The sequence below is a fragment of the Equus caballus genome, chromosome 7, assembly GCF_041296265.1.
Source record: "Equus caballus isolate H_3958 breed thoroughbred chromosome 7, TB-T2T, whole genome shotgun sequence".
In the NCBI taxonomy this organism is placed as follows: Eukaryota; Metazoa; Chordata; class Mammalia; order Perissodactyla; family Equidae; genus Equus; species Equus caballus.
This window is the reverse complement of record NC_091690.1, coordinates 89336904-89361063: the sequence shown is the minus strand read 5'-3', so window position 1 is coordinate 89361063 and position 24160 is coordinate 89336904. Positions and strand designations below refer to the sequence as shown.

Genomic DNA, 24160 nt, shown 5'->3' with positions numbered 1-24160 from the left:
ACCATGCTTTGCTTAATCATTTCTTTATTGGTGGACATCGTCGGTGGTGAACATTTTCGAGCACAGCTTTTCCGTCTCCGATTCCCAAGGTGTCAGTTTAAGCCTTCCAGAGAGGGTATGACAGGACAAGGGGGGGCCAAAGAACGAGCAAGGGAAAGAAACATTGAACAGTGGACAGATGCACATTGACTTCACGGACGCAGATAACATGGCCCCTGGTCCTGGGGTGGAAAGAGAACAGAGGACACCGGAGCTGGAGCCAGGAGAGGATGGAGAGGGAGCTCAAGGCCAGGACACCAAAGTCACAGAGCACTGAGGGCGTGACGTCAGATTTCAGATGGAGTCCCTGCAGCACTTTGTCCATTTGGTTTGGGGTGCTTGTGAAAACTTATAATGAAATACATAAAATTTACTATTTTAACCATACAGTTCAGCGGCATTAGGGTCATTCACATTCCTGTGCAATCGTCACTACCGTCTATCCATGGGACTCTATTCACCTGGCAAAACTGAAACTCTGTACCCGTTAAACAATAATTCCTCATTCCCCCTGTCTCTGGTAACCTCTATTCTACTTTCTACCTCTGTGCATTTACCTATTCTAGGTACCTGATATATGTGGAACCATACAGCATTTGTCCTTTTGTGTCTAGCTTATTTCACTTAGCAGAATGCTTTCAAGGTCTGCCCCTGTTGTGGTATATATCAGAATTTTCTTCCTTTTGAGGGCTGAATAATATTCCAGCATATGGATATACCACATTTGCTTATCCATCCATCCATCGATGGACACTTGGGTTGCTTCCACCTTTTGGCTATGGCAAATAATGCTGCTGTAAACTTTGATGTACAGGTGTCTGCTTGAGCCCCTGCTTTCAATTATTTTGGGTATATACCCAGAAGTGGAATTGCTGGATCATGTGGTCCTTTTATGTTTTAACTTTTTGAGGAACCACGGGGTGCTTCATTTTTTTAAAGGATTTTTGTGTAACCAGCATGAAAAAGACCACTGAATGAAGTCTTAGGAGTGGAGGGTCCAGGAAGAAACCCTCACTTGTTTTAACACTAATTTTGTGTAGGCTCTGCATGCCCTTGGAGGTAAAAGAGAGGAGAGAAGAGAGACTACAAATGAATACAAATGAATCCAGCCTCCATTTTTGAGGAATTATTATGATTTGAAGACACTGTGGGTGGAAAAAGAAAGCTCCCAGGAGAGATCTTAGTGGATGGAATTCATTCATGCAAGTATTTACTGTGCCGGGAAATCAACACAGCCACGAGGATCCTGCCCACAAGGAGCTTCTGTCTCCTGGGGGCACCAGAGCAGTAACGTGGCAACAGTGGTCCATACTGATGTGTGCTATGATAATAATAAGGACTAACTTCTTCTGAGTGTTTACTATGTTATTTCACCCAATCTTCATTAACAGTTCATTGCAGAAGGTTTTTATTATCCTCAGTTTATGGGTGAGGGAGCAGAGTCAGAGAGCTTTAGTAACTTGCCGGAACACACAGCAAGTAGGCGGGGGAGCCAAAATTCACACTTAGGCAATAACTGTTCCCTGGTGTTGGGCTGAGGGCTGCGGGAGCACAGAAGAAGCACCTGCCCAGTGTGGAGGTCAGAGAAGGCTTCCTGAAGGAAGGGGCAGGTGAGCATTTGCTGAAGTCGGCTGTGCCCTTCTTTTGCCCCTGATTTCAGAGGCAGCAGCAGCAGCAGCATCCACCTCACTTCCATGGACCCAGTCCCCAGGCACCCCACCTCACGGAGACCCCGTTTCAGAGGAAGATGATAACGTTCATCATCCCTGTTGCTTGTGGAGGGCAGGGAGGCCAGAGGGGAACGTGTTCTGTTCCCTCTGACATTCGCTGCCTCTGACCACCCTGCTGGTGTCCTTCCAACCCCTTCTGGGATGCCTGCAAGGGACATCCCAGGGCTGCTCCCGGGCCTGGGCAGCTTTGGGCCAGCAGGCTGGAGTTGGCCAAATACAAGGCACAGGAGAGGCAGTGGAGGTCATAGTCCACCCCTGTGTCACTCACTGCCCGGAGATGCCTGAACCTTGTGGGCTCCTGTCACCACTGCAGCCTCCTCTTCCCAAACCCAGATGTAGCCAGTTCTCTCTGCTCGTTAAGCCCTGAGCTCCCGTGGCCTGCAGGAACCCTCTTGGCCTTGGGAGGGAGAGTTCTTCGTTGGGAAGGCATCCCGGGCCCCATCCCCTAACAGTTTGCTACCTTCAATCACTGTGACAACCACGAATGCTCACACACGTTTTTAACGTATATTTTATGAACAGGAAGCGGTGCAGACCTGAAGCGTTCCGTTCGGTGAGTTTTGACAATTGAATAAAGTCATGTAACCATCACCAGGACTGGGATGTGGAAGCTTTCCAGCACCCTGAAAGTTCTCTCTTTCTCCTTTCCACTCAGTACCCGCCTCGGGGTAGCTGTTGTTCCCGTTTCGATCATTGTAGATGAGTTTTGTCTGTTCTCGATCTTATAAATGGAATCATATAGCATGTGGTCTTTTGTGTCGTAAAGTAGCTTTTGAGAGTGATCCACGTTCCTACACCCCCACCCTCCCTGACATACGCAGATTTCCAAATGCCGTCTAGCATGGCGGTGCCAGCCTTCCTCCCAGAGGAACAATGACCCGTGAGTTAAAGTCAGTGTGCCTCAGCCCGATGCACGAAGGCCTCTGCCGTGTGATGCGGGTCCCCTCTCCTGCCCACTCTCCGGCCACGTGGAGGTACCCACCTTCCGCTTCCCATCTCCAGGCCTTTGCCCCTGTGGTGTTCTCTGCCTGGAACGCCCTCCCCACTGTCTGCTGAACTCCTGCCTGTCCTTGCGGTGTGGGGACGTCACCTCCCTGTGGCCCCCCAGACTCTGCTGTTTTGCCCTCTGGGCACTCCCGTAAGGCAGCCGCAGCTGACTTGCAGCCTGTTTCTCATGCTGCTCACTGGACTGCAAGCTAGTTGAGGGCAGGGCCTGAGTCCTAGTCATCTGTGCATCCCCGTAGGCCCAGCACAGAGCCTGATAGTAGAGAAATGGGTATAAGATTATAGCAGGTTTTATCTCAAGATTTGCTTAGAGATAAACTGGGCTTAAAATCACTGTGCAAAATATATTCTAAACCACCCTCTGAAGCGGATAAAAAGAAAGGTGGTCCAAACAGGCAGTGTAGTCCCTGACTAGAGCTGGTACATGTGGAGTGAAACTCACTATATGAGGCAGAGACCCCCAGCCCTTCCCCAGAGGACCTAGCATCGTGGGAAATGGCATTGATGTGTACATAGTAATGCAGCTCAGGGAGCCAAGGGGACAGGGAAGAGATCAGAGTCAATTAGGGAAGGCTGCCTGGAGGAGGTGAGTTCCCCGAGTTTTCAGAGAGGAATCTATTGAGCCAGGGGGTTACATAATCAGAGGGTAATTCACAAGAAGACTTAGAGCATGATCCGTGGCAGCCTGGATCATGGGCCTCATCTGTCCTCTTTTGATGCTGGTCCTCTGCCACATGCAGCTGCCCTTCCCTCCTCTTTCACTCCTTTTCACTCACTTCTTTCTTTTTCTCCCACTTAGTCACTCCCCATCTTCCTTCCAACTCCGAGTGTGTAGGAAAGAGCTGGGTGCGCAGCACCCTGCCTGCCAGCCCTCCACTTCTACACCAGGCTCCCTGTCGTGGGGAACAGAGAAGGAGGCCCATCCTGTGCCCCTTCTCAGCCTGGCAGCTCCCAACAGCCACAGTTATGGACAGGAGAGCCAGGGAGTAGCCCTGATGGCATGCAGTCTGTTGCCAGCTTCTAAGTCACATATCAAACACTGAGGGGAGAATTCAGCCAGAAGAGAGGTCAGCGTACAGTCGACTCACTGGGGAGGCTTCCTGGAGGAGGCATGAGCCTAGGCAGGCCTTGGAAGGGCAGGAGGCCACAGCTCGGAGAGGAGGAGCAGGGAGCATTGTCCAAGAAGGAGGAACTGGATGAAGGCTGAGGGTCAAGGGTGAGCATGGCTGGGAGGTGGGGCAGTTTGCATGACAGGGGAGGACCCTAGGAAGTCGGGTTTCCAGTTCTTTGATCCACCCTTCCCAACGGCTCTGGGTCTGACTGGGGGACCTGGAAATAGCCCGGGGCTCTCCAGAGGGGAGAGGAGTCAGCTCTGCTGGGGAGGCCCCGCTCCTCCTCAGGCTCCTCTTTCCTGCACTGCTCTCGTTAGCTCCGGGAACACCTGACAGCCCGAGGAAATAGGAAACAGATCTTTGTAGCTGATGGCGCTACCTGGTGCAAAAAGTGGGAGCGTCTCCCGTCTGGATTGGCTTAGAGGGAGCCAGGAAATGAAGCTTGGAGCCAGGTCAGCAGTGATGACGAGGAGGATGTCTGCCTCGGGTTGCCTAGTACTTTCTGTACCTCAGTCACTTCCGCCGTCTACCAAACCCTGGGCAGGCAGCTCTTATTGCTCCCATGTCCCAGAGGAGGAAACTGAGGCTCAGAGAGTTTCAGACAGCGGCTGGGGGCCCCGTAGGGAGAAGGTGGCAGAGTGCAGTGCTTCAGCCAGGTCTCGCTGCCTCCGAATCCATCCTTTTTCCAGAGGACTACGGTTGCCTTAAGATGTGAGACCTCAGGATGTCAACCTGTCATGTTTTCAGAGAGTCTTCTCAAGACTGGAGACCTCTGTTGACAGCCTGCCCTGGCCCTATGGTTTCCAGCTGTCCGCTGGCACGAGGCAGTGAGGGGATCAACCATCCTTGGCCCAGGACCAAGCTCCATCCTGTCTTCTCCATTGGCCACCTGACCAGGACCAGAGTGACCACTCACCTGCTCCCGTGCCAGTCCCTAACCCCTCTGCATGCTGTTAGCTCCTATACAGAGTGCGGCAGGGGTGTCCTCTTCACAAGGATCTGATGAGATAAGGTATCGGAAAGCATGTGGCATGTAGTGGGTCTGCAGCTGATGTTTATTAAATCTGAATTCAGGAGGTCAAACCCTTGTCAACCTTGACTCCTGGTCCCATCTGGCTTTTTTTCTTTCCCATTCCATTTGACATCCTGCTCGCACTCTGTTCTCTCTCCTGGCAAAGGAGCCTCAGACCCAGCTTATGTTTCCAAATGCAGCCTTGGCCTTGCCTCTTCCAGTCCCTATTTCTGACTCAGTTCGCCTGACTCTTCCACCCAACCCTAAAGTGCCCGGATCTTCCCGGCCTGTGCTGCCACAGCTTGAGCTGGGCCTGAGCACAAAAGGGTTAAATCAGAGGCTGCGGGTTGGGGCCCCGATGGAGCACTAGACCCCACCTTGGGGTAGGGCAGGTGTTGGGCCTCCTCAGCTGCAGGTGGGAGCAAACGCAGCTCTGACCCTCGCTTTCCCCTCTGTGAGTGCTGCATGCCCCATGGGAAGTGGTGTTGTAAGCGATGAAGAGTAGAGCAGATGCCAAACGAGAGCATCCTGGATGATCTGGAGCACGGCACGGGCGGCCCTGGCGGTCCAGGCCCAGAGCTACCATCAGGGACGTCTAGGGCTGAAACCAGAGGCAGGTAGAGACCAGAGGCACAAAATCGTTTGTGATCAGGGTGGGCGTGTAACCAGCACAGGCTGGGTCAGAATTCTAGTTCCAGGTGGAGAAGGGAGAGCTGCAAGAGTGGACAAGGCCTCAATCCTAGAAGGCAGATGGCCAGGATGGAGACTGTGCCTGCCAGGACGTCAGGCTGAAGGCCAGGCGCTGGGGTCAGGCCAGTGTCAGAGCCAGCGAGCCACAGCAAGACTGAGTGTGGTTAAAACTCTTAACAACAGTATTAGTAGCTCCACTAACGTAGAGTGCTAGGTGCTGGGCGCTCTGCTCCTCTGAGAGCTTTGTCTTTACTTATCACAGCAATATGAGGAGTTAGGGACTACTCCTGGTGCGTTTCACACGGGAGAAAACTGAGGCACAGAGCTTTGAGGTAAAGCTCTGACCTTCTCTGAGACTGGCATGGCAGTATGAGCCCTCACATTCATAGCTGGACATCAGCCATGGTGGGGACATTTACGCCATGGGAATCGGTAAGTGCCACAGATCAGGGCTTTTTGCATTTTTATTTATTTACTTATTATGGCATTATTTTTTTAAAGATTGGCCCTCAGCTAACATCTGTTGCCAATCTTCTTTTTCTTCTCCTTCTCTTCCTCCCCCATCCCCCTCCCCCTCCTCCTTCCTCCCCTCGTATATAGTTGTATGTTCCAGTTGTAGGTCCTTCTGGTTGTGGCATGTAGGGTGCCGCCTCAGCATGGCCTGATGAGCGGTGCCATTTCCCCGCCCAGGAAGGGAACTGGCAAAACCCTGGGCCATGGAAGCAGGTGTGCAAACTTAACCACTTGGCTATGGGGCCGGCTCTCATTTTTATTTATTTTTAATTTTTTTTTTGAGACCCAATTTACTAGCACAGCACAAGACTCATCGTGGAGTCTCTGTGGACCTCACCTGTATGGGGGAAAGAAGGGCTGTGTGAACTGAGAAGCAGGCAACGCCCGCCACACAAGATGCTGACAACTGACATTTTTAGGAGCTTACTGGGCCCTCTCCTAAGCATTTTATGTGCATCTCATGTAAAAACTTCATGTGAGGATCAAAATTCATTTAATTTCCTTGAGAACCCTCTGAAGTGCAGGCACTGCTATCCCCCTTCACAGATGAGGAAACGGAGGCACAGAGAAGTCAAGCATCTTCGCATGATCAGACAGCCAGTGGGGGAGCCTTGCTTCATGCTCGGGCAGCCCAGTCCCAAAGCCTGTGCTTGCAGTGTTTTCACTGAGCCTTCCTTATACGTGCTCAAACTCTAGCCCACTTTTCACTTATTTTTTTGAGAAATGTGGCTTGAATATCTGCCTGGTGCCAGAGAGAATGTTACGCATGGGAGACAGAAAAGTGCATATCAGAGGCTGCACACCCAGGGTTTATATAGAGGCTGGGCCTGTGGTTGAGACAAACGGAGTGTGAAGCCTGGTTCTGCCACTTTCCAACTGTGTGACCTTGAGCAAGTGACTCAGTCTCTCCCAGTCCCGGTCTCCACGTGTGTAGGAGGCAGATGATAGCTGTGTTTAGCTCATGGGGTTACGGTGAGAAAGGGATGATGTAATCCATGTACGGCACCTGGCGCAGTATCCAGCAGCCAGTCAGCACTCAACAAAAGGAGGCTGCAGTGATTAGGAACCACAGGCTTGTGTACCCGTAGCCCAGTGTGAGGCGGGATCCACGCACCAATAGAATTACTGATCGGAGGGCTCCGGACAGAGAGGGAGTACCAGGTCTTCCTAAGGGCGTCAGGGAGGATTCTGCTGAGGAGGTGACATTGGAACAGGGTCTTGAAAGGGTCTTAAATAGTTTGCCAAGCAGAGAAGGGAAAAGGGAGCTTTCCCAGTGAAGGGAAAGTGCATCCCAAGACGTTATAGGTAGGAGCGAGCACCCCACAAGAGGTGTGGCTGCCCTTCACGTTTGTGATCGCCTGTTTTCTCCCGGTAAATTAAACTGTGGACCTGGGGGAGCGGGGTGTAGAGAGAGGGAACAGAATGGAGTGTTTTCAGAGTCTTGGAGAACAGAGAGTTAGACCAGATGAGCTTTGAACTCTGAAATCCTGCTCTTCGATTTCTCTTCTTTTGGGCTCCTGTCCGAAACACAGATAGCACTGTCCGCAGCAGAGCCTCGTCATCCCAGCAACTGGCTGAGGTGGGATCCGCCCTCCACGCTTGAAGGTCTGGCAGCCTTCGCCCAGGCTCTGTGGACCAAGGTCTTGTTTCCCTGGTGCTGGGAGCACCCTCTGCTGGTTCCACCACCATCCACGTCATTAAACCTTGACAGCCCCAGAACTGAAGCTTGACCTGAAGGAAAGGCCCTTCAAAGTTACTAAATTCCATTTCTTTGATTTCCACTTGGTGCTAGTGAGATTCAGATTAGAGGAAATGACTGGCCCAAGGTCACCTGGAGGCCTGGGACTAGAGCCCGGGGTGCTGGGTCCTTGGCCAGTGAGTGCATTTGTCACTCCAGTAATGGAAAACAGCTGCCACCATTACACACACTCCCCACACGAGCCAGTCTCCCAAGGAGAGCTCCCTGGGCTGCTTGTTCAGGCGGAGAGATATGGGGTCATGGTCGGGAGCAGGACGTCTGGTTGCTCTGTTCTTGAGCAGGACACACAAAGCTAATGGGCCTGCAGCCATGAGCTCCTTCAGGTCCCTGGGCCAAGGACAGACTCACTGGCATCTCCTTCTGGCTCCTTCGCCAACTCGCCCCCGTGTGAACCTGGCACAGTCACTTCACCCACTGAGCTCTAGTTTCTTCATCTGTAGAATGGGGATGCTGCCCCATAGAACAATGATGAGGATTTTTTTAGAAGAACGTAAACAGTGCAGCTGCTGTGGTCTGCTGTTTTGTTAATGTCCGCTCTCTTCCTGTTTTCAGAGCACTGTTTTCACCAAAGCCTGAAGGCCAGAAGAGCAGAGAGCTTAGGAATATGGGCACTGAGGGGCAGATCTGCCATTCCTAGCTGCGTGGCCTGGGGCGGGTCACTTCACTTCTCTGAGTCTCCATTGTCTCCTCTAGAAGATACAGGTAATGGTGGTGTGTTGCTCCCAGGGCTGTGAGGATTCAGGTCTGCCTTACCGCTCCAAAAGAAGGAGAGGAGGAGAACAAGAAAGAAGAACTCACAAATGTGCCTCTTGTTCCATTTCCCCGTCCACACTCCCTGCGCACACGCCCTTCGTCAGCTGGAATTTCCTTCCCTTCCTTGGATGTGCCCTGCTTTCTCTCACCTCCAGGCCACTTCCCGGGCCCTCCTTCTGCCTGGAACTCCCACCTGCTCCTCTCTCTCATTCCACAGCTGCTCACCCCACTCCTCCTTCATGTCTCATTAGAGATTCCTTCCTGGGAACCTTGCCTGACCCCTCTGTCTCTTTAGGGGCCTTGCCGGTGCCCCCACAGCATCCTGCATTTCTCCCATCACGTGGCCCACCTGAGTCACCACTGCCTCCTGCTCCCCTGCGGTCCCCCACTGTGCAGTGAGAGCCTATGGTGCATGGTATTCCCAGGGCGTCACACCGTGACCTGCACATAGTATGTGTTTAGTAAACACTAGATGAACAAATGGATGGTCCAGTCCCTGAGTCAGACTCACAGGAAACACGGAAAATTGTTGCCTGAGCCCCTCCTCAGGCTGGGCCTCTCCAGCCTGCCTCCATCTTCCCTTCCCTTGGGTCTCTGCCATGCCCCTGCCCCCACCCTCATCTCCCACCAACAGAGCAGGATGGAGGAGGAGTCATCATTTATCTGGGCGCATCCCAAGCAGAGAACACTCAGACCCTGTGTTTGGGATCCAGAACACTCCAAGTTTGCAGTCTGCTCAGACGTGGGGACAGATGGCTGGACAGTGGACAGCTGGGCAGGGAGGGTAGGCAGCTCGGCAGGATGGAAATAGCAGTGAACTAAGCATTGGGAGTCCTGGGCTCAGAGCCTGTTTGTTCCACGAGTTTGCTGCACGCATCAGTCTGGGTTCTTCAGTTGCCCGCAACAGAAACTGACTGTTGGTAACTTAGGCAGAAAAGCTACTTAGTAGAAGGCCTTTGGGGTATGACACAGAATGACAGGTGACTGACCCCTGGTCTTGGGCCCTCCCCATGGCAAGGGACAAGCAGTGCACCAAGAGAAGAGAGCAGTAACTCCCAAAAGGGAGTCGAGATTTTGTTTACTACCTGAAAACAACTGTTCACACACTGTGTGACCTCTCTTGCCTCGGTTTCCCCATCTGGGTGTTTTAAAGTTGGCCTCTGTCCTCCATTCACATCTCCAGTGTGCTTTTTGCTGAGAAAGCTCCCTGCCCTGGCCCCAGATGGCGCCTTTGCCCATCCAGACCCCTAGGGAATGAGCTGTGAGGGAGCCAGGTGAGTGAGCCTACGGCTCCCCCAGTTGGGGAGGGCGAGCCCTCTCCGTGTGCGTGCTCTGGGACACACAACTCATTTGCTGGAGGCAGTCAGCCTGATCATTTGTTTTCCATGGAACCAGCCTGCCCTCTGCCCCGGCGTGCTGAACGTCGGGTGGCAATCTGGATGACATTCTCAGGCCCTGTGCTGAACGCCTGGGATGCAGAGGTGGCTGAGGGGGTGCGAGGCTCCAGGTCACTGGACCCGGGTGGGGAGGCAGGTGTATAAACAGCTAACTGCAGCAGCAGAACAAAGCAAGAGGCCGAGAGAAGTGTGAGCCAGGGCTGTGGGGGAGCCCCGAGATGAGAGCACTGGATTCTTCCTGGGAGTTCAGGGAGTGCTCCTTGGAAGAGGTAGCGTAGAGAACGAGTAAGCTTTGGCAGGAGGAGGAAAGGAAATTCCAGGCTGAGGTAACAGCGTGAACAAAGGCCTATGAGTGGGAGTGGACGGGTTTGTTCAGGGCGTGGAGGTATCTGGTGGAACCAGAGCTTCAGGAGGCTGGTGGGAACTCGTGTTGACAGCCAGGGATGTCTTCAGGGTCCTGGGAGCCCAGGAGCGTGAAGCCCAAGGTGGAGGGCGTGTCTGCCTGGGGCTGGGTCTGGAGGTTCCAGGGGCTCAGCCTCACACCCAGGAATCCTGGCGTCAGCATCCCAGCTCCTCGCCCCTCACCCACCTGGGAAGAGGGCACAGGCTCCTCTGCCTCCCTCCCCAGACCTGTCAGCTCCTTCTCCGTACAAGTCCTGGGCAAAGCTGGCATCCACTCCAGGATGCTTCCCAGCCGCACCCACTCATCGCACCCCCAGGCAGAGGTGAGGTGCTCCCAGCCCGTCGCAGACAGGCCTCTGTGAGAACACCTCAGTTACCTGCTCTGTGTCTCCCCAACCCGCCATGAGCTCCTGGAAGATGGGGTGGGCTGGTCCAGGCCGGGTCTCCAGCACCTAGCACCGGTGGAGTAGCTGCGGGGCACACATGACCTCACATGCACGAAAGAAGAAATGACGTGATGACATTCAAGCTGCAGGGGGCCTAGAGTTTGACCACCTTGTTTTATAGATGAGGCCTCAGGGGCCCAGGGTGAGAGAGGATTGCCCAAAGTCGTGGGCATGTTGGGAGCAGAGTTTGAAAGAGAAGTTTGGTTCATAACAGTACTGTTCACAATAAATCAAAAGGTGGAAACAACCCAGACGTCCATCACCTGATGAGTGGATGGATAAAATGTGGTATATCCATATAGCCGATTATTCAGCCATAAGAGGAGTGAGGTGCTAGAACGTGCTACAACATGGATGAACCTTGAAAACGTGCTAAGTGAAAGCCAGACACAAAAGGCCACATATTGCATGATTCTGTTTGTGTAAAATGGACAGAACAAGCTAATCTACAGAGACAGGAAGGGGATTAGTGGTTGCCAGGGGAAGGTAGAATAGGGAGTAACTCATTAATGGGTATGAGGTTTCGTTTTAGAGTGATGAAAACTGTTCTGGAACTAGATAATGGTGATGATTTCACAAGATTGTGAATGTATTAAATGCCACTGAATTGTACACTTTGGTTAAAATGGTGAATTTTATGTTATGTGAATTTTACCACAATAAAAAAAGGAATAGTTTGGGAGCAGATCAAATATCACCAGCCAGGTCTGATGTCCATTCCTCTTGCACAGCCCCCCAGCCCAGGCTGAGGGCGGGGGTGGAGCCTGTGGCACCTCTCTGTGCGAGAGAAGTCACGTGGTCAAGTGGAGGAGGGCTGCCCTGCCACGGAGCCAGGGTTCCTGGTGGCCAGGCCTGCTCCCAGCTCCTGGGCGTCTGCCGAGGCCTGGTCCCCCTCGCTTCCCCATCCCACCGACCGGCCTGCTTCCAGTTAGTGCCAAATGTTCATACATCTTGGCCCTCTGGACCTTGCTGTTTTCACTACGCAAGAATCTTCTCTTGTGACCCCTCATCCATCTAGAAACATCCTTTAAGAAGCAGCTCCTGTCTTCCCCTTGGAGATCTCCTCTCCCCCAGGCCCTCGCCACAAGCCGAGCTGAGAGCCCCTCCCAAGGTGTCAGTGCATACGCTGATTCAAGCAGTTGTGGGTGCCACCCTTGTTTCCGTGTGTGTCTCCAGGGGGAGACGGGCTGTGTAGGCAGGGGCCTGACCTGTTCGTCATTGCTTCCCCGGGAGAGCCCTGGTGCCTTGCCCACAGGAGGTGCTCAGCAAACACTTGTCGAATGAAGCAATGGCTTTGCAAAGTTCCCTCCCCTCCTGGATGTTCTCCCCCCCCCCCCCCCGTGAGGAAGGGACAGGCTGATGTCCCTTCACTGTCTCCGGAGTTCTCTGGTTCTAAGAGCAGCAGTGGAGGGCCAGCCCTGCAGGTTGCTGCCTGTTGTCACAGGGCGGTTTTCGGCTCCTGCTGCCCGGCTGATAGAAGTGGGAAAGGAAAGAAGGAGCCTGCAGCAGTCCACTGCACGCGGCTGCCTCTGCTCGGGGCCGGCAGGAAGGAGGGCTTGCCCAGAGACTGGGCTTTTCCATCCAGCCCGAATGGACCATCCGTTCTCTTTGGAAATCTCAATTCAAACCCTCCCCTGAGCGGCCGAGAGGTGCCGGCCCTTGCTGAGGTTGCCCGGAGTCCTTCGACTACAGGGCCGAGCCGCGGCTGTGCTCCGCTTTCCTCTACAGTGGAAAGGTGCTACTCTTTTCTGCTTTTCTGATTATGAAATTCGTCATTTTCTAGGAAGCTTATTTATAGAGTCCGCTGCACGCGTGCGGCACTGAGCTGTTCTAAACACGGCTTGGGGCGGGGAGGATTGAGGTGTGGAGGCAGCTGTGAGTCACACATGGGCCCCCTTCCAGAGGCATCTGGGCACGAGGTTAGCTTCCTGCACCCAGCCGGGGCTATCCTCACAGCTGCCCTCCACCTGCAGTGCTCTGTCGGCTAAAGAACGGAAAAGCTCAGGGTCAGGGGCCTGGGGATAGGTGTCTTGATCCCAACCGTCGCCACTAACTCAGTGTGTCTCCTGGGGCAAGTCAGACCCCATTCTTAGAGTCCTCCTCTGCACGATGCGGGGTGTCTCAGATGCGCGGTTCTGTGACTGCGCAGCTCCGGAGGAGGGCTCCAAGTGACTTACCAGAGACCCGCCCACAAGGCAGCGCAGAGGGTGGCCGTGTATGAGGTTCCTGATATTTGTTTCAAGAAGGTCAGGGCAACATTCACTTATGCAACAAGTATTTATTTACTGAACACCTGCTGGGAGCCAGGCGCTGCGTGAGGCTTTGAAGATTCAGTGGTAAATAAAACAAATGGTGGTCCCCGCCCTCATGTAGCTTATAGTCTGATGTTAATCAAGGAATGACATAAATTCAAATGACATTTCAAACTGCATCAAGTGCTCTGAGTAAAAAGTACTGGGAAGTGGCATTGGGGGAGCTCTCCAGGCAGAGAAAAGTCCCTCTCCAGTGTGGCCAGAGGGCAGAGGTCAGGGAGAAAAGGGTCATGAAGTAAGGCTGGAGAGATAAATCGGGGTCAGACCATGCAAGATCTAGTAAACTATGGTAAAGGATTTGTATCTTTCTTCTAAGTGTGATAGGATGCCATTGAAGTATTTTTCCATGGAAGGTTATATGACAAATGCTGAGTTTTGAAAGAATTGATTCTAGCTCCAGCCTGCTGCACAACCTATGAAGCCATTTGTGTTGGAACCATACGGAGAATGTTTCGGAGGCCAGTCCTAGTGGATGCTGGAGATCAGTTAAAAGACCGCAGCAGTAATCTAGGCAAGAGATGCCGGCTTGGGCCCAATAGAGGTGTGGAGGGGGAGAGAAGTGGAGGGACTCGAGACGTTTTAAGGGCCTTGAAGGTAGCAGCCCTTTCACTGCAGGAGAGCTGGGCTCTGGGACTTGGCATCCTCAGAGACTCTGCCCAATGGAGTGAAGAAAAGGATAAAATAATGCAATGCCAGGTGAGAGCAGGAGATGTCAGAATGAAAAGAGTCCCCCTTCCCCTGGCCTGTCTGCCCTTCGTTGTGTCGCATCTGCAGCTGGGCCTGAAGTCAGCCTCGGGCCCAGGCTGAGGGGCAGGATTGCAGGACTGGTGGGCAGAGGGGCAGCTGGCCTCCCAGACTTCTTGGAAGTGATAGGCTAGGGAGGCTATATTCAAGTTTCTTTGGATTGCCAGTTTCAGAAATCAAATCCACTGGCTCAAGCTAGAATGCTGGACTTTGTTGGAAGGATCCTGGGGCATCTCCTGGTCTTGATGGGCGTGCTGCCCGGTCAAGACTCAGGGTGGACAGGAACGAAGCAGCTCCGAGGCCCTTGGAGCAGGTGTTTTGGACCTTCTCTCGGGGCACTGGGGCTCCTGGGACTCAGCACCAGCAGCTGCAGGCTCCAGGCGCTCCAGAACACGTGTGAAAGTGCGGGGCAGAGGATCTGATCCACCCGGCCTGGTGGGCGTGTCCTGCCCTGCATCCGTCAGCTCCTGCCAGGGGTCAGAGACATGAAGGGCAGGTGGGGCCACTGGAGCCCACGCCTGCATTTCAGGCCATTGGCCAGAGTAGGCACCCCTGTAGGCACAGTTGCCCTCAGGATCTGTCTTCTCTACAGGCACTTCGTGGGGTCTGGCTGATCCCCAGCAACCGTTTTCCAGCTTATTGGGCAAAGGAAAAAAGCTAGACCCCAACATCATCTTGGAAGGTGCCCTGATGAGCTAGAAAGAGGGTTTTCTGATCTCAGAAAGAAATAGAACATTTAGAATATGCAAAAATATACATATAGCTACTTTTCCTAGCTGTTTCTGGAGAAGAGTTTTACATACCCCTTTCCACTCCCTAAAGACAGTCACAGGCCTTGGGGAGGTGGACACAGACTGTGTGTTACCCAGACCCCTGTTCTTGCTCACTCGTGGTTCACACCCTCACGAGCTTGGAGGCATAACAGCACAGCAGTGAGAGCATGAGCCCGGAGTCCTAGACCATAATTTCATACCCAGCTCCAGCCTAATGAGCTGTGTGACCTTGGGCAAGTTACTTAACTTCTCTGAGCCTGTTAAATGATGCGTAATTCATGGGGTCATTAGGAAGTCTCAGTGTGATAAAGTTTGTGAAGTGCTTTGCATATGGTAAGCCCGCCTTCCGTGGTAGAGGTGATGAAGATGACGATGGCTGTAGTCATGCTGCCCTGATTATTCCACGCAGAAGACACCTGCAGGATTCTGCTCCGGGCTTGGCAGCTTGACTTCCCTATAGGTTGGTCTTTTCCTGGGTCCGCCTGATGGGGTAGGGTATTCAGAGGGACACAGGGCAGAAAGGAAGGCTTTTTATCTTTGCTCAGGGTTTTGTCTTGATCCTGGTTCAACAGCGTCTCGTGTTTTTTGATCCTGCGCAGGAGTGCAAGGGAACCACGCTGCTGATGACTCCGAGGGAGGGGCCCTGGACATGTGCTGCAGCGAGAGGCTGCCGGGTGAGTCTGCCCAGAGCTCCCGATGGAGGGAGAGAGGCCGGGATGATGCTGGGGCTGGAGTCAAGCCTGGTTAGCTGTGAACTTGCTGGAGAGGAGTGACTCAGCTGGTCCATAGGTCTTTGTCGAAATGAGGATGTGTTTTTCTGATCCCTGATGTCTGTCTGACCTGTTATCATTTGGAGCTGCTCTAGCCCCACAAGGAGGGGAGAGAAGGCAGCTGAGGGTGTGCTGGGGGCAGAGAGAAGAGGGCAGAGCTGGGGAGTCCAGGGCTGACAGGGACATGACCACTGACCAGTGCGGGTGTTGGGCGGACTTCAGATTAGGAAACAGAGCCTGAACATGGCATGAACCACGGGCAGGTGGACGATTTGGAGAAACTACCTGACAGGCCTGGGAGAGGCCTGGCCGTGAGCGCCACGTTGTGTGCTCGAGTCTGATTGACCACACTTGCGGGGGCCCTGGCTGGCTGAACCACGGCCATTGCAGCCCCCACGGAGACATTCCCCAGGACTCCCGGCCCTGGGGCAGCATGTCCCAGTTGCAGACCAAATACCCAGGCGTGGAAGGAACAAGGTTAGGGGAAGTTTTTAGAGTTTCTTTCTTTTTATGAAAGTTTCTATTTTTTTTCTTCTTATAACAAATACCCGTTATAGAAATATTGGGAAATAAAGACAAGTGAAAAAAGAAGAAAAATCACCATAGTTCTATAACACAGCATACTTTTTTTTTTTTTTTGAGGAAGATTAGCCCTGAGCTAACATCCACCACCAATCCTCCTCTTTTTGCTGAGGAAGATTGGTCCTGAGCTAACACCGTGCCCATCTTCCTCTGCTTTATATGTGGGACGTCTCCCACAGCATGGCTTGAGAAGTGGTGCGTAGGTCCGAACCAGCGAATCCTGGGCCACCAAAGCGGAATGTGTGAACTTAACCGCTGCGCCACCGGGCCAGCCCCACAGCATACATTTTTATTTCTCTTTCCAAACCTTTTTGTTAAGAGAAAACCAACAGCCTTTGGATTCTAACTTTGAAGTCCCAAACCTGTAGCTTGTCAGAAACCTCATGATTGGCAAGGAACCTTAGGATGGACACTCTTTAGGACAGACGTTGAAAACGACCAGGGATGACTCTGAAGCTATGACTTCAAGTGGCTGTTTCGTTCACACCATGAGCCACTGGCCCAGTGCCCTTTGGTGTAATTCACACCTTATCCAGTAGGGGGTGCCATTGCTCAAAGCACTTGGGATGGGCCGTTGCGATAGATAGTCTAGGAGAGATGCCATCTCACAGGAGTTGTCGTGGGGACCAAAATAGCTGACTTGAAGAAAAGAATTCTCCAGAGGGATGTGAGAGCTGTCTGTGAATATCTGAAAGGCTGTCTTGTGGAGGGGGCAGAGCTTCGGTCTCTGTGTCATAGGAGGATGGCATAAGCCCAATACACAGAAATTAAAGAGCGGCCTCTGGGCCCACAGGATGCAGAACTTCTCTGACTCCCAGAGTGGTCCAGTCCTAGAACTTGGTAATTCAAGAGGAAGACAATGAGTGTTCCATCACTGGACAATTCACGTATTGTCTGGATGATAGACACTGCAGAGGAAATTTCCACAGTGGGTGGGAGGTCGAGATGACATCAAAAGTCCCTTGCAACTATTAAACAGGTCTGTGATTCAGAGATGAGTCATAGGATTCAGAGTTGATTCTCCAACCAGGGATGGCCCCACTGGCTAGAAACAATCCACAGAAAATAGGACATGACGCACAGGGGTCCAGAGAGTCGCGTGGCTTGGAGGAAAGAGCGTGGGGCTTGGCGTGAAGTCTGGCTGTTCTGCTTACAGGCTCTGCGTTTATGGATAAGTCACTTAACCTTGCTGGGCCTCTAGTCCTCATTTGTGAGTGGCAACAACAACAATATGAATATCTATCCTTACAGCAATGTAAATATTTATCCTTACAAGGAGTAAGTAAATAGAATCACACAAGCATTCATTCAGTGAGTACTCACTGAGCACCTGCTATGTGTCAGGTGCTGTACTAGGAGCTAGGGATGTAGTGGTGAATAAAACATAGTTCCTGCCCTGCTTTGAGCTGCTTCTGGAAAATGGGATGAAGCTACAGCAGAGAGGCCACAGCACAAGCATAAAATGTTTAATTCCAACCCCTTCTGCCATTCCTCCCTGAAAGCCAGCAGCTAACATAGAATAGAAGAGGGTATTGGTCGTCCAGCCAGCCTGGTGGTCTAGTGGTTAAGGTTTGGCACTCTCAATGCCATGGCCTGGGTTCATTTCCTGGTCAGGGAACCACACCATCTGTCCATCGGTTGTCACACTGAGGCAGCTGCATGTCGCTGTGATGCTGAAAGCTATGCCGCCAGTATTTCAAACACCAGCAGGGTCACCCAGGATGGACAGGTTTCAGCGGAGCTTCCCGACTAAGACAGACTAGGAAGAAGGACCTGGCCACACACTTCTAAAAAAACTGGCCGTGAAAACCCTATGAATAGGGCCCGGTTCTGTGGCCAAGTGGTTAAGTTCGCGCGCTCCGCTGCGGCGACCCAGGGTTCAGATCCTGGGTGCAGACATGGCACTGCTCCTCAGGCCACGTTGAGGCGGCATCCCACATCCCACAACTAGAAGGACCTGCAACTAAGATATACAACTGTGTACAGGGGATTTGGGGAGATAAAGCAGGAAGAAAAAAAAAAGATTGGCAACAGTTGTTAGCCCAGGTGCCAATCCTTAAGAAAAAAAAAACACCCTATGCATAGCAGTGGATCATTGTCTAACATAGCGCTGGAAGGTGAGAGGATGGCACGAAAAAGGTCGTTCCACTCTGCTGGACACAGGGGCGCTAGGCGTCAGAGTCCACTCAGTGACACTAATAAGACTGGTCATCTCCGTTGGAGCTGGCACATTGCCTTCCTTGTGCCAGGCACTGTTCTGAATGCTTTTGCACGTAAAGCTCATGTAACCCTCTCCGCTGCCCTAGGAAGGTGGGTCATTTGCTCTCTGCATCTTATAGATGAGCCAAGGCCCTTGGGAGGCCCGAGGAGGTGAGGAGCCTGTCCAAGGCCACTTAGCTAGTATCTGGCAGAGTAAGGATTCACTCCAGGCGGTCTCTCTGCAGAGCTCATACTCTAGCGACTGCCTTATTCTGCCTCCATTGTCAGCATGGAGCCACCACCATCTTCTGGCACCCTGTGGACTGAGGCAGGAAGAACTAAGGTGTGTCTGTCCCCAGGGAGGAGTTTGGAGGAGGTGGGCGATGTCTCTGTGCCTGTCCCCACCTGTGTCCTTCCTCTGGGAAGGCCTGCCTGCCAGGGGCCGAGCAAGTTGTATGTCCCTCTAGACTCCCATGATGCTGTCTTGATATGATATTGAAATAGCTTTTTGTATGTTTCCTCCATGGAGCCTTTGAAGGCAAGTACCTCTCTGTTTCATCCTCTATGTCCCGCATGCATTCACTCATTTCTTCATTCCTTCACTAACATGAGCACCCCATGTGCTGGGCACTCTTGTAAGCACTGGCCATTCAACAGTGAGCCACACCGAGAAAATTTCCCACCCTCAACCCTCACAGGACAGTGGTGTGTACTGGTCAAGAGCAGGGAGTCAGGACCAGCCTTGGCTCCACCGCTTACCATTGGGGTGATCATGGGCAAGCTACTTCCCCTCTCTGGGCCTCCCTTTAACGAACTGGCATGAGTAATACGCACTGCCTCGTAGAGTTATTGGAGGATTAAATGAATTAGTAGTAGAGAGCTCAGAACGGTGCCTGGCACGTAGCAAGTGGTAGATAGGCATTTGCTATTAAGGGAAAGACAATAAATAAATGAGTAAAATATATAGTATGGCTAAGAGTGATAAATGCTTTGGAGAATATTAAAGCTAAGAAGCGGGGATGGGGCAGGCCTAGGGTGGTTGGCGTTGTCAGTAGGGTGGCCCTGGAACGTGGTGACAAGCAGATTTCCAAGATGTCCATCAGCTGAAACCACTGACGTGAGTTGCCACTTGGATATAAGAAGAGATGGAGCCATCAAGGCCAAGAGAACTGGGCCTTAGGATGGCCGGTGGGCACTGCAGCACTTGCATGATGACAGTGTGAAAATATAGCCCTCAGGTAACCTCTCCTCCTCCCGGCGGCCCTCCCCACTGGGCAGGACGAGGCGAGGCAGAGTGAGGACCAGCCGGGCCTGTGCCTGGGTGACTCACTCATCCCCACGGGCACCACGGGTGGGGGCACCAGTCCCAGCCACTCTCACCTGGACCTGAGCTAGTGCCAGGCAGGTCACGCAATCTTCCCAGATTGAGATTTCTAGCTGAAAACATCCTCAGGTATCGCCAACACCCCCAGGCAGCTGACAGCTGCAAGCGAGCTCACACCCTCTTGTGTGTTCTCACTTGTCACAGCCTCGTGCTCACATACACACTTGCACATGCCCGCACACGGTCACCCAGGCACGTGCCGTCTCCCTCTGGCTCACACAGCCCTGCAGGGGCACACCCGCCTTTCAGCCCACGTGCCTGTGCATCTTCTTCCCCTCACACACTCAGGATCTCTCAGCCCCAGTGCTCCATCACTCCATGGCTCCGTCATCCACCGCTCCCACCAGACGTGCTTGTAGAGATGAGCAGACCTGCTCACTCTCTCATCCCGTCTTTAGGGCTCTCTCTCCCGCCAGCAGGCCCCCTCCTCACACGTACACACAGACAAGCAGACACCCTTCCCTCCCCCCTTCCCGTTCTCTCCCCTTTTCCCAAGCCCTCGGTTACAACAGCCCCCCATACCGTGGCAGGCACTGGGTTATAGCCGGGTGCCTTCTCCACTCCATGTGCATGCACACGCATTTCCTCCTCCCTCCTGCACACACTCTTTTTCACATGGCCACCCTCTTCTTCTCTTGCACTCCCCCTTCCTTGCTCACTTACTTGCTCACAGTCACCCAAACACATTTAGACATTCACACTTGTACTCCCGGCTCTGCTGTGTGTAGGTGTTCACATTTGCAAGAAACCAGGCAGCCCTGCTGATGCTGGGACCTCCGCTCCTTCCCGCCGGCACCAGTGCGGGCCTGGCCTGGGACCGTCAGCTTCCTCAGGGTTCAGGGCAGAGGAAGGAGATAGATCAGCAACAGTAGGTGCTGTGATGACTGACATTGCCAAGTGATGCTCACAGCTTCTCCAGCGGGCACACTGATGGCCAGGCCTGCCCCCAGTGTTTGTGGGGACCGAGGCCAGACTGCAAATGAGGCCCCTAGGAGTGCACCACCCCCTCCCAGCCCTCACTGCAGGGGCCCCTGTACGCATGCGTTTGGGCACATCAGTCTGTGCGTCCAAGAACCCCTCTCCAATAGCTGCTCCTTGGCCACCCCTCAAACCTAAAGACACCCAAGCAGAAGGCCGTGTCCACCCTCAGAAGGGTGTACCTGCACCCATGCAGGTTTCAGGCTGTTTGGGCAGGGAGTGCTGGGGTCCTAGTAGCCGGCTCATGGTCTGGAAAGGGGGCGGTGTGGGCAAATCTCCTGGGCCCTGTGGACTTCTCACCCCATGGGGAGTGGCATGGCCAGAGGAGAGGGAGCACAGCGCCTAGGTCTAAGGACAGCCCTGTGCTTGGGCACCGGGTGCTTCCACGGTCCTCCCACAGCCAGCAACTGGCTGAGCCATGGCAGTCCCCGCCACCCTGAGATTTGAGTGTGTCGTAATGAGCTAGGTCTCTGCAAGGTTGTAGGTAGACCCTGAAGACCTGAGCAGGCCATTGCCATTTGATGGGAACAGCTGGCCTCTCGGGCCAGTGGCTCTGCTTCCCACTCCGCACCTAAGTCCCGGTGCCTTGGAGGCTACCCTGTGCCCCACTCAGCTGCAGTATCGTCATGGTATCAAGTGGGGGAACAAGTTGCAGGTCTCAGCAAGAGGCCATTGCCCGCCCTGGGTGACCGTTTATAAACCACGGGGGGGGCTGGCACGAGGAAACCTTTGTTATCCTGATCCTGCAGCGACTGCCCTGTCCACCAGGGCAGGGCGGCTCATAGCTTTCACAGCTGCCTGCCGCAACACGGATAAGGTCTTGGACCAGAAGCCAGCAGGGGCCAATCGACAAGGCAGCCTGACCCTTTTATCAATTCGACAAACTTTTATTGAGCATCCTGTCTGTGCCCAGTGCTGTGCCAGGCACTGGAGATACAGTGAAGAGCGAGACAGACCTGGCCCTGCTCTTGCTGGGGGCAGAGCACCAGGGAAGCGTGCAGTAATACTGTAACCTTGGGGCCGGCCCGTGGCCGAGGGTTAAGTTCGTGCACTCCGCTTCAGCGGCCCAGGGTTTTGCCGGTTCGGATCTTGGGCACAGACGTGGCACCGCTCATCAGGCCATGCTGAGGCGGCGTCCCACATGCCAGAACCAGAAAGACCCACAACTAGAATATATGACTGACTATCTTCTGGGGGGCTTTGGGGAAAAGAAGGGAAAAAAAAAGATTGGCAACAGATGTTAGTTCAGGTGCCAACCTTAAAAAAATAATAATAATGTGACCTTATCTTGGGGGGTTAGAGAAGGCTTCCTGGAAGAAGTGGCCTTTAAACTGTGACCTGCAGGGTGAGGAGGGCCCTGGTTCATGTCTTTAGGAACCAGCTATCGAAGCACTTTAAGGAATAGGTTAACTTCCTAATGGGCCTTGTCCCCCATCTACTAACACTTTTTCTCCCAAAGCCCCCCCGTCTGATGCCTAGTGCTGGTTCAGACTAGTCTGGGAGCAGGTGCAGGAGCCCAGGTAGACAAATGGAGAGAAGATAGACCTGGATATGGTGTTATGGCTGAGATGTCACTTGTGCCTGTCAACTCTTAGTACCTTAGGTTTGACTTTTATTTCTTTGTTTAGTTGATGGTTCTGTTTTCATTCAAAATTTTTAATGCATTTAGGGATGTTTATTGTGGCCAATGGTACAGCGAATTGTCTTTGACTTGAGTCTTCAGAATGAAAATTAAAGAAAAACAAAACACGATTTGGATGTGCTAAGCATCCTAATTGGATAGCATTCTGTAATGGTACCATTGTATTGAGAAGAGAAGGACCAACCCAAGTACTCACTGATGAGTGATGGTGGAGATTAACTATTCTCAAACACCAGGACAGATATGGAGGCAGGAGCCCATCTAGCTGGGTCTTGGGGTATTGTGAGGAGGCAGACAGACCTGGGTTCAAATCCCAGCTCTGCCACTGACCAGCACCATGACCTCACGTAAGTTATCTGAGAGCTTTGAGCTCCAAATTCTTCACTCTAAAACGAGGGTGGGAATACGATAAGATCATCAGAGAGATTGTGTGATGATTAACTGAGTTGATGCGTGTAAAGTGCTTGCTACACAGTGCTCCATAAGTAGCAGCTAATAATGATGGTAATGACTATCCCAGGGTATGGAGTGTGAACAGAGAGCCTGTGCATGTTCCCAGGACCCAGGCATCGAGTCCCAGGCCAGGCCTTCACAGTGGAGTGCACAGTATAGCTCTGTGGATCTTTCTTGACTCCTCTGCACAGGCCTGGACCTCACAGAGCCAGCACAGACGCACACAGGCGTCTTCTCTACTTGCAAAGTCAGGCGGGAAGAGGTGCCAGAGCAGCAGGGGGCACAGTCACCTGTCCTCCTTCTCCAGGATGGAAGTAGTTCTGATATTCTAGGGAGTTACCTGGATGTATGATGAGACCAGAGAGCTTTGCACCTGGAAGAAAGGCCATCTGGTCCAGTCCCCTGCCTCCACACAGGTCGATGCTAACACCCTTTCAGACAAAAAGGCATCCACTGTATTCCTAAGGTATGCAGTGACAGATGCTGTCACGTTTCTCCTTGCCTGGCCCGGGGACTAACCACCACCTCTCAGAAAGTTCTTTATACCTTAAAAATAATCTCCTCCTTCCATTTAGGCTCATTTCTTCTTTCCAAGTCCCATCGTCTGTTTGGTTACCTATTGCCGCCTAACAAACTGTCTCAGAACTTAGTGGCTTTAAACAACCACCGTTTTACTTACTCCTGATTCAGATGGTCACGCAGGGCTCAGCTGGGTGGTTGTTCTGTTCATGTGGCATTAGCTGGGCTCACTTACTCAGCTACTGTCACCTGGTGCTGGGCTGGGATGGAAGGTCCGAGAAAGCTTTTCTTCATGAACACTGTGTGACTTCCGGGAGGTGGGGTGACTAGGGCGCCTTGGAGGCTGTCTGCCATACTGCTCACAGATTGAATCCTTGACGTGTGAAGAGGTGTGGGCTCAGGATCTGCCTAGATGGAGGACGACCGATGGGGGAAAAACCACCCACAGAGAAGGAAAAAAACAGCAGGAAACATGTCAAAAGGAAATCAGTGCCTTTCTCAGTGGCCTTATGGGATGGATGGGATTATGGATGATTGGGTTTTATTGATGCTTTTATAAGGTTTTTTCTCTCATATTTTCTAAAATCATTAAAAAAAAGGATTGGCCATCCCAAAATATTGATTAATCCTTGCCAGGTGAGAGTGGTAGCTGAGAGGAGTGAGGGCCCTCTGGGGTGAGTCATCCCCTTCAGGTTGAGTTGCTCAGCCTGGCAGGCCCAGAATCGGGGGCTGACCCAACCCGGGGGATCTTAGTGGGGGCTGGTTAATCCTACAGGAGCATCTTCGGAGACAGTCACCAAGCCCTGGAGTCTCCCTCCATGCAGAAGGCCAACAAGATGACTCCAATGTCGTGTTGGTGAAGCAGCTCAGAGAAGAGGATTCTCGGGCTTCAGCCAAGACCATGACCCTCTCCCCCGTCGCGGGGTGTTGATTCCCAGGCAGCCAG

General features: G+C 52.8%; 1 protein-coding gene across 8 annotated transcripts in view; it reads left to right on the top strand.

Annotated features, from left to right (window-relative positions):
• The window catches only part of PTPN5 (protein tyrosine phosphatase non-receptor type 5), a 56401-nt gene that overhangs the window by 7131 nt on the left and 25110 nt on the right, over window positions 1-24160 (top strand). For 7 of the 8 annotated variants that reach the window (XM_070273427.1, XM_070273431.1, XM_070273435.1 and 4 more), the window contains exon 2: window positions 15287-15361. In XM_070273427.1, the coding sequence (XP_070129528.1) occupies window positions 15287-15361 (75 nt within the window). Of the gene's footprint in view, window positions 1-8412; window positions 8563-15286; window positions 15362-24160 lie in introns of all 8 variants that reach the window. The other variant, XM_070273434.1, reaches the window with a different exon arrangement.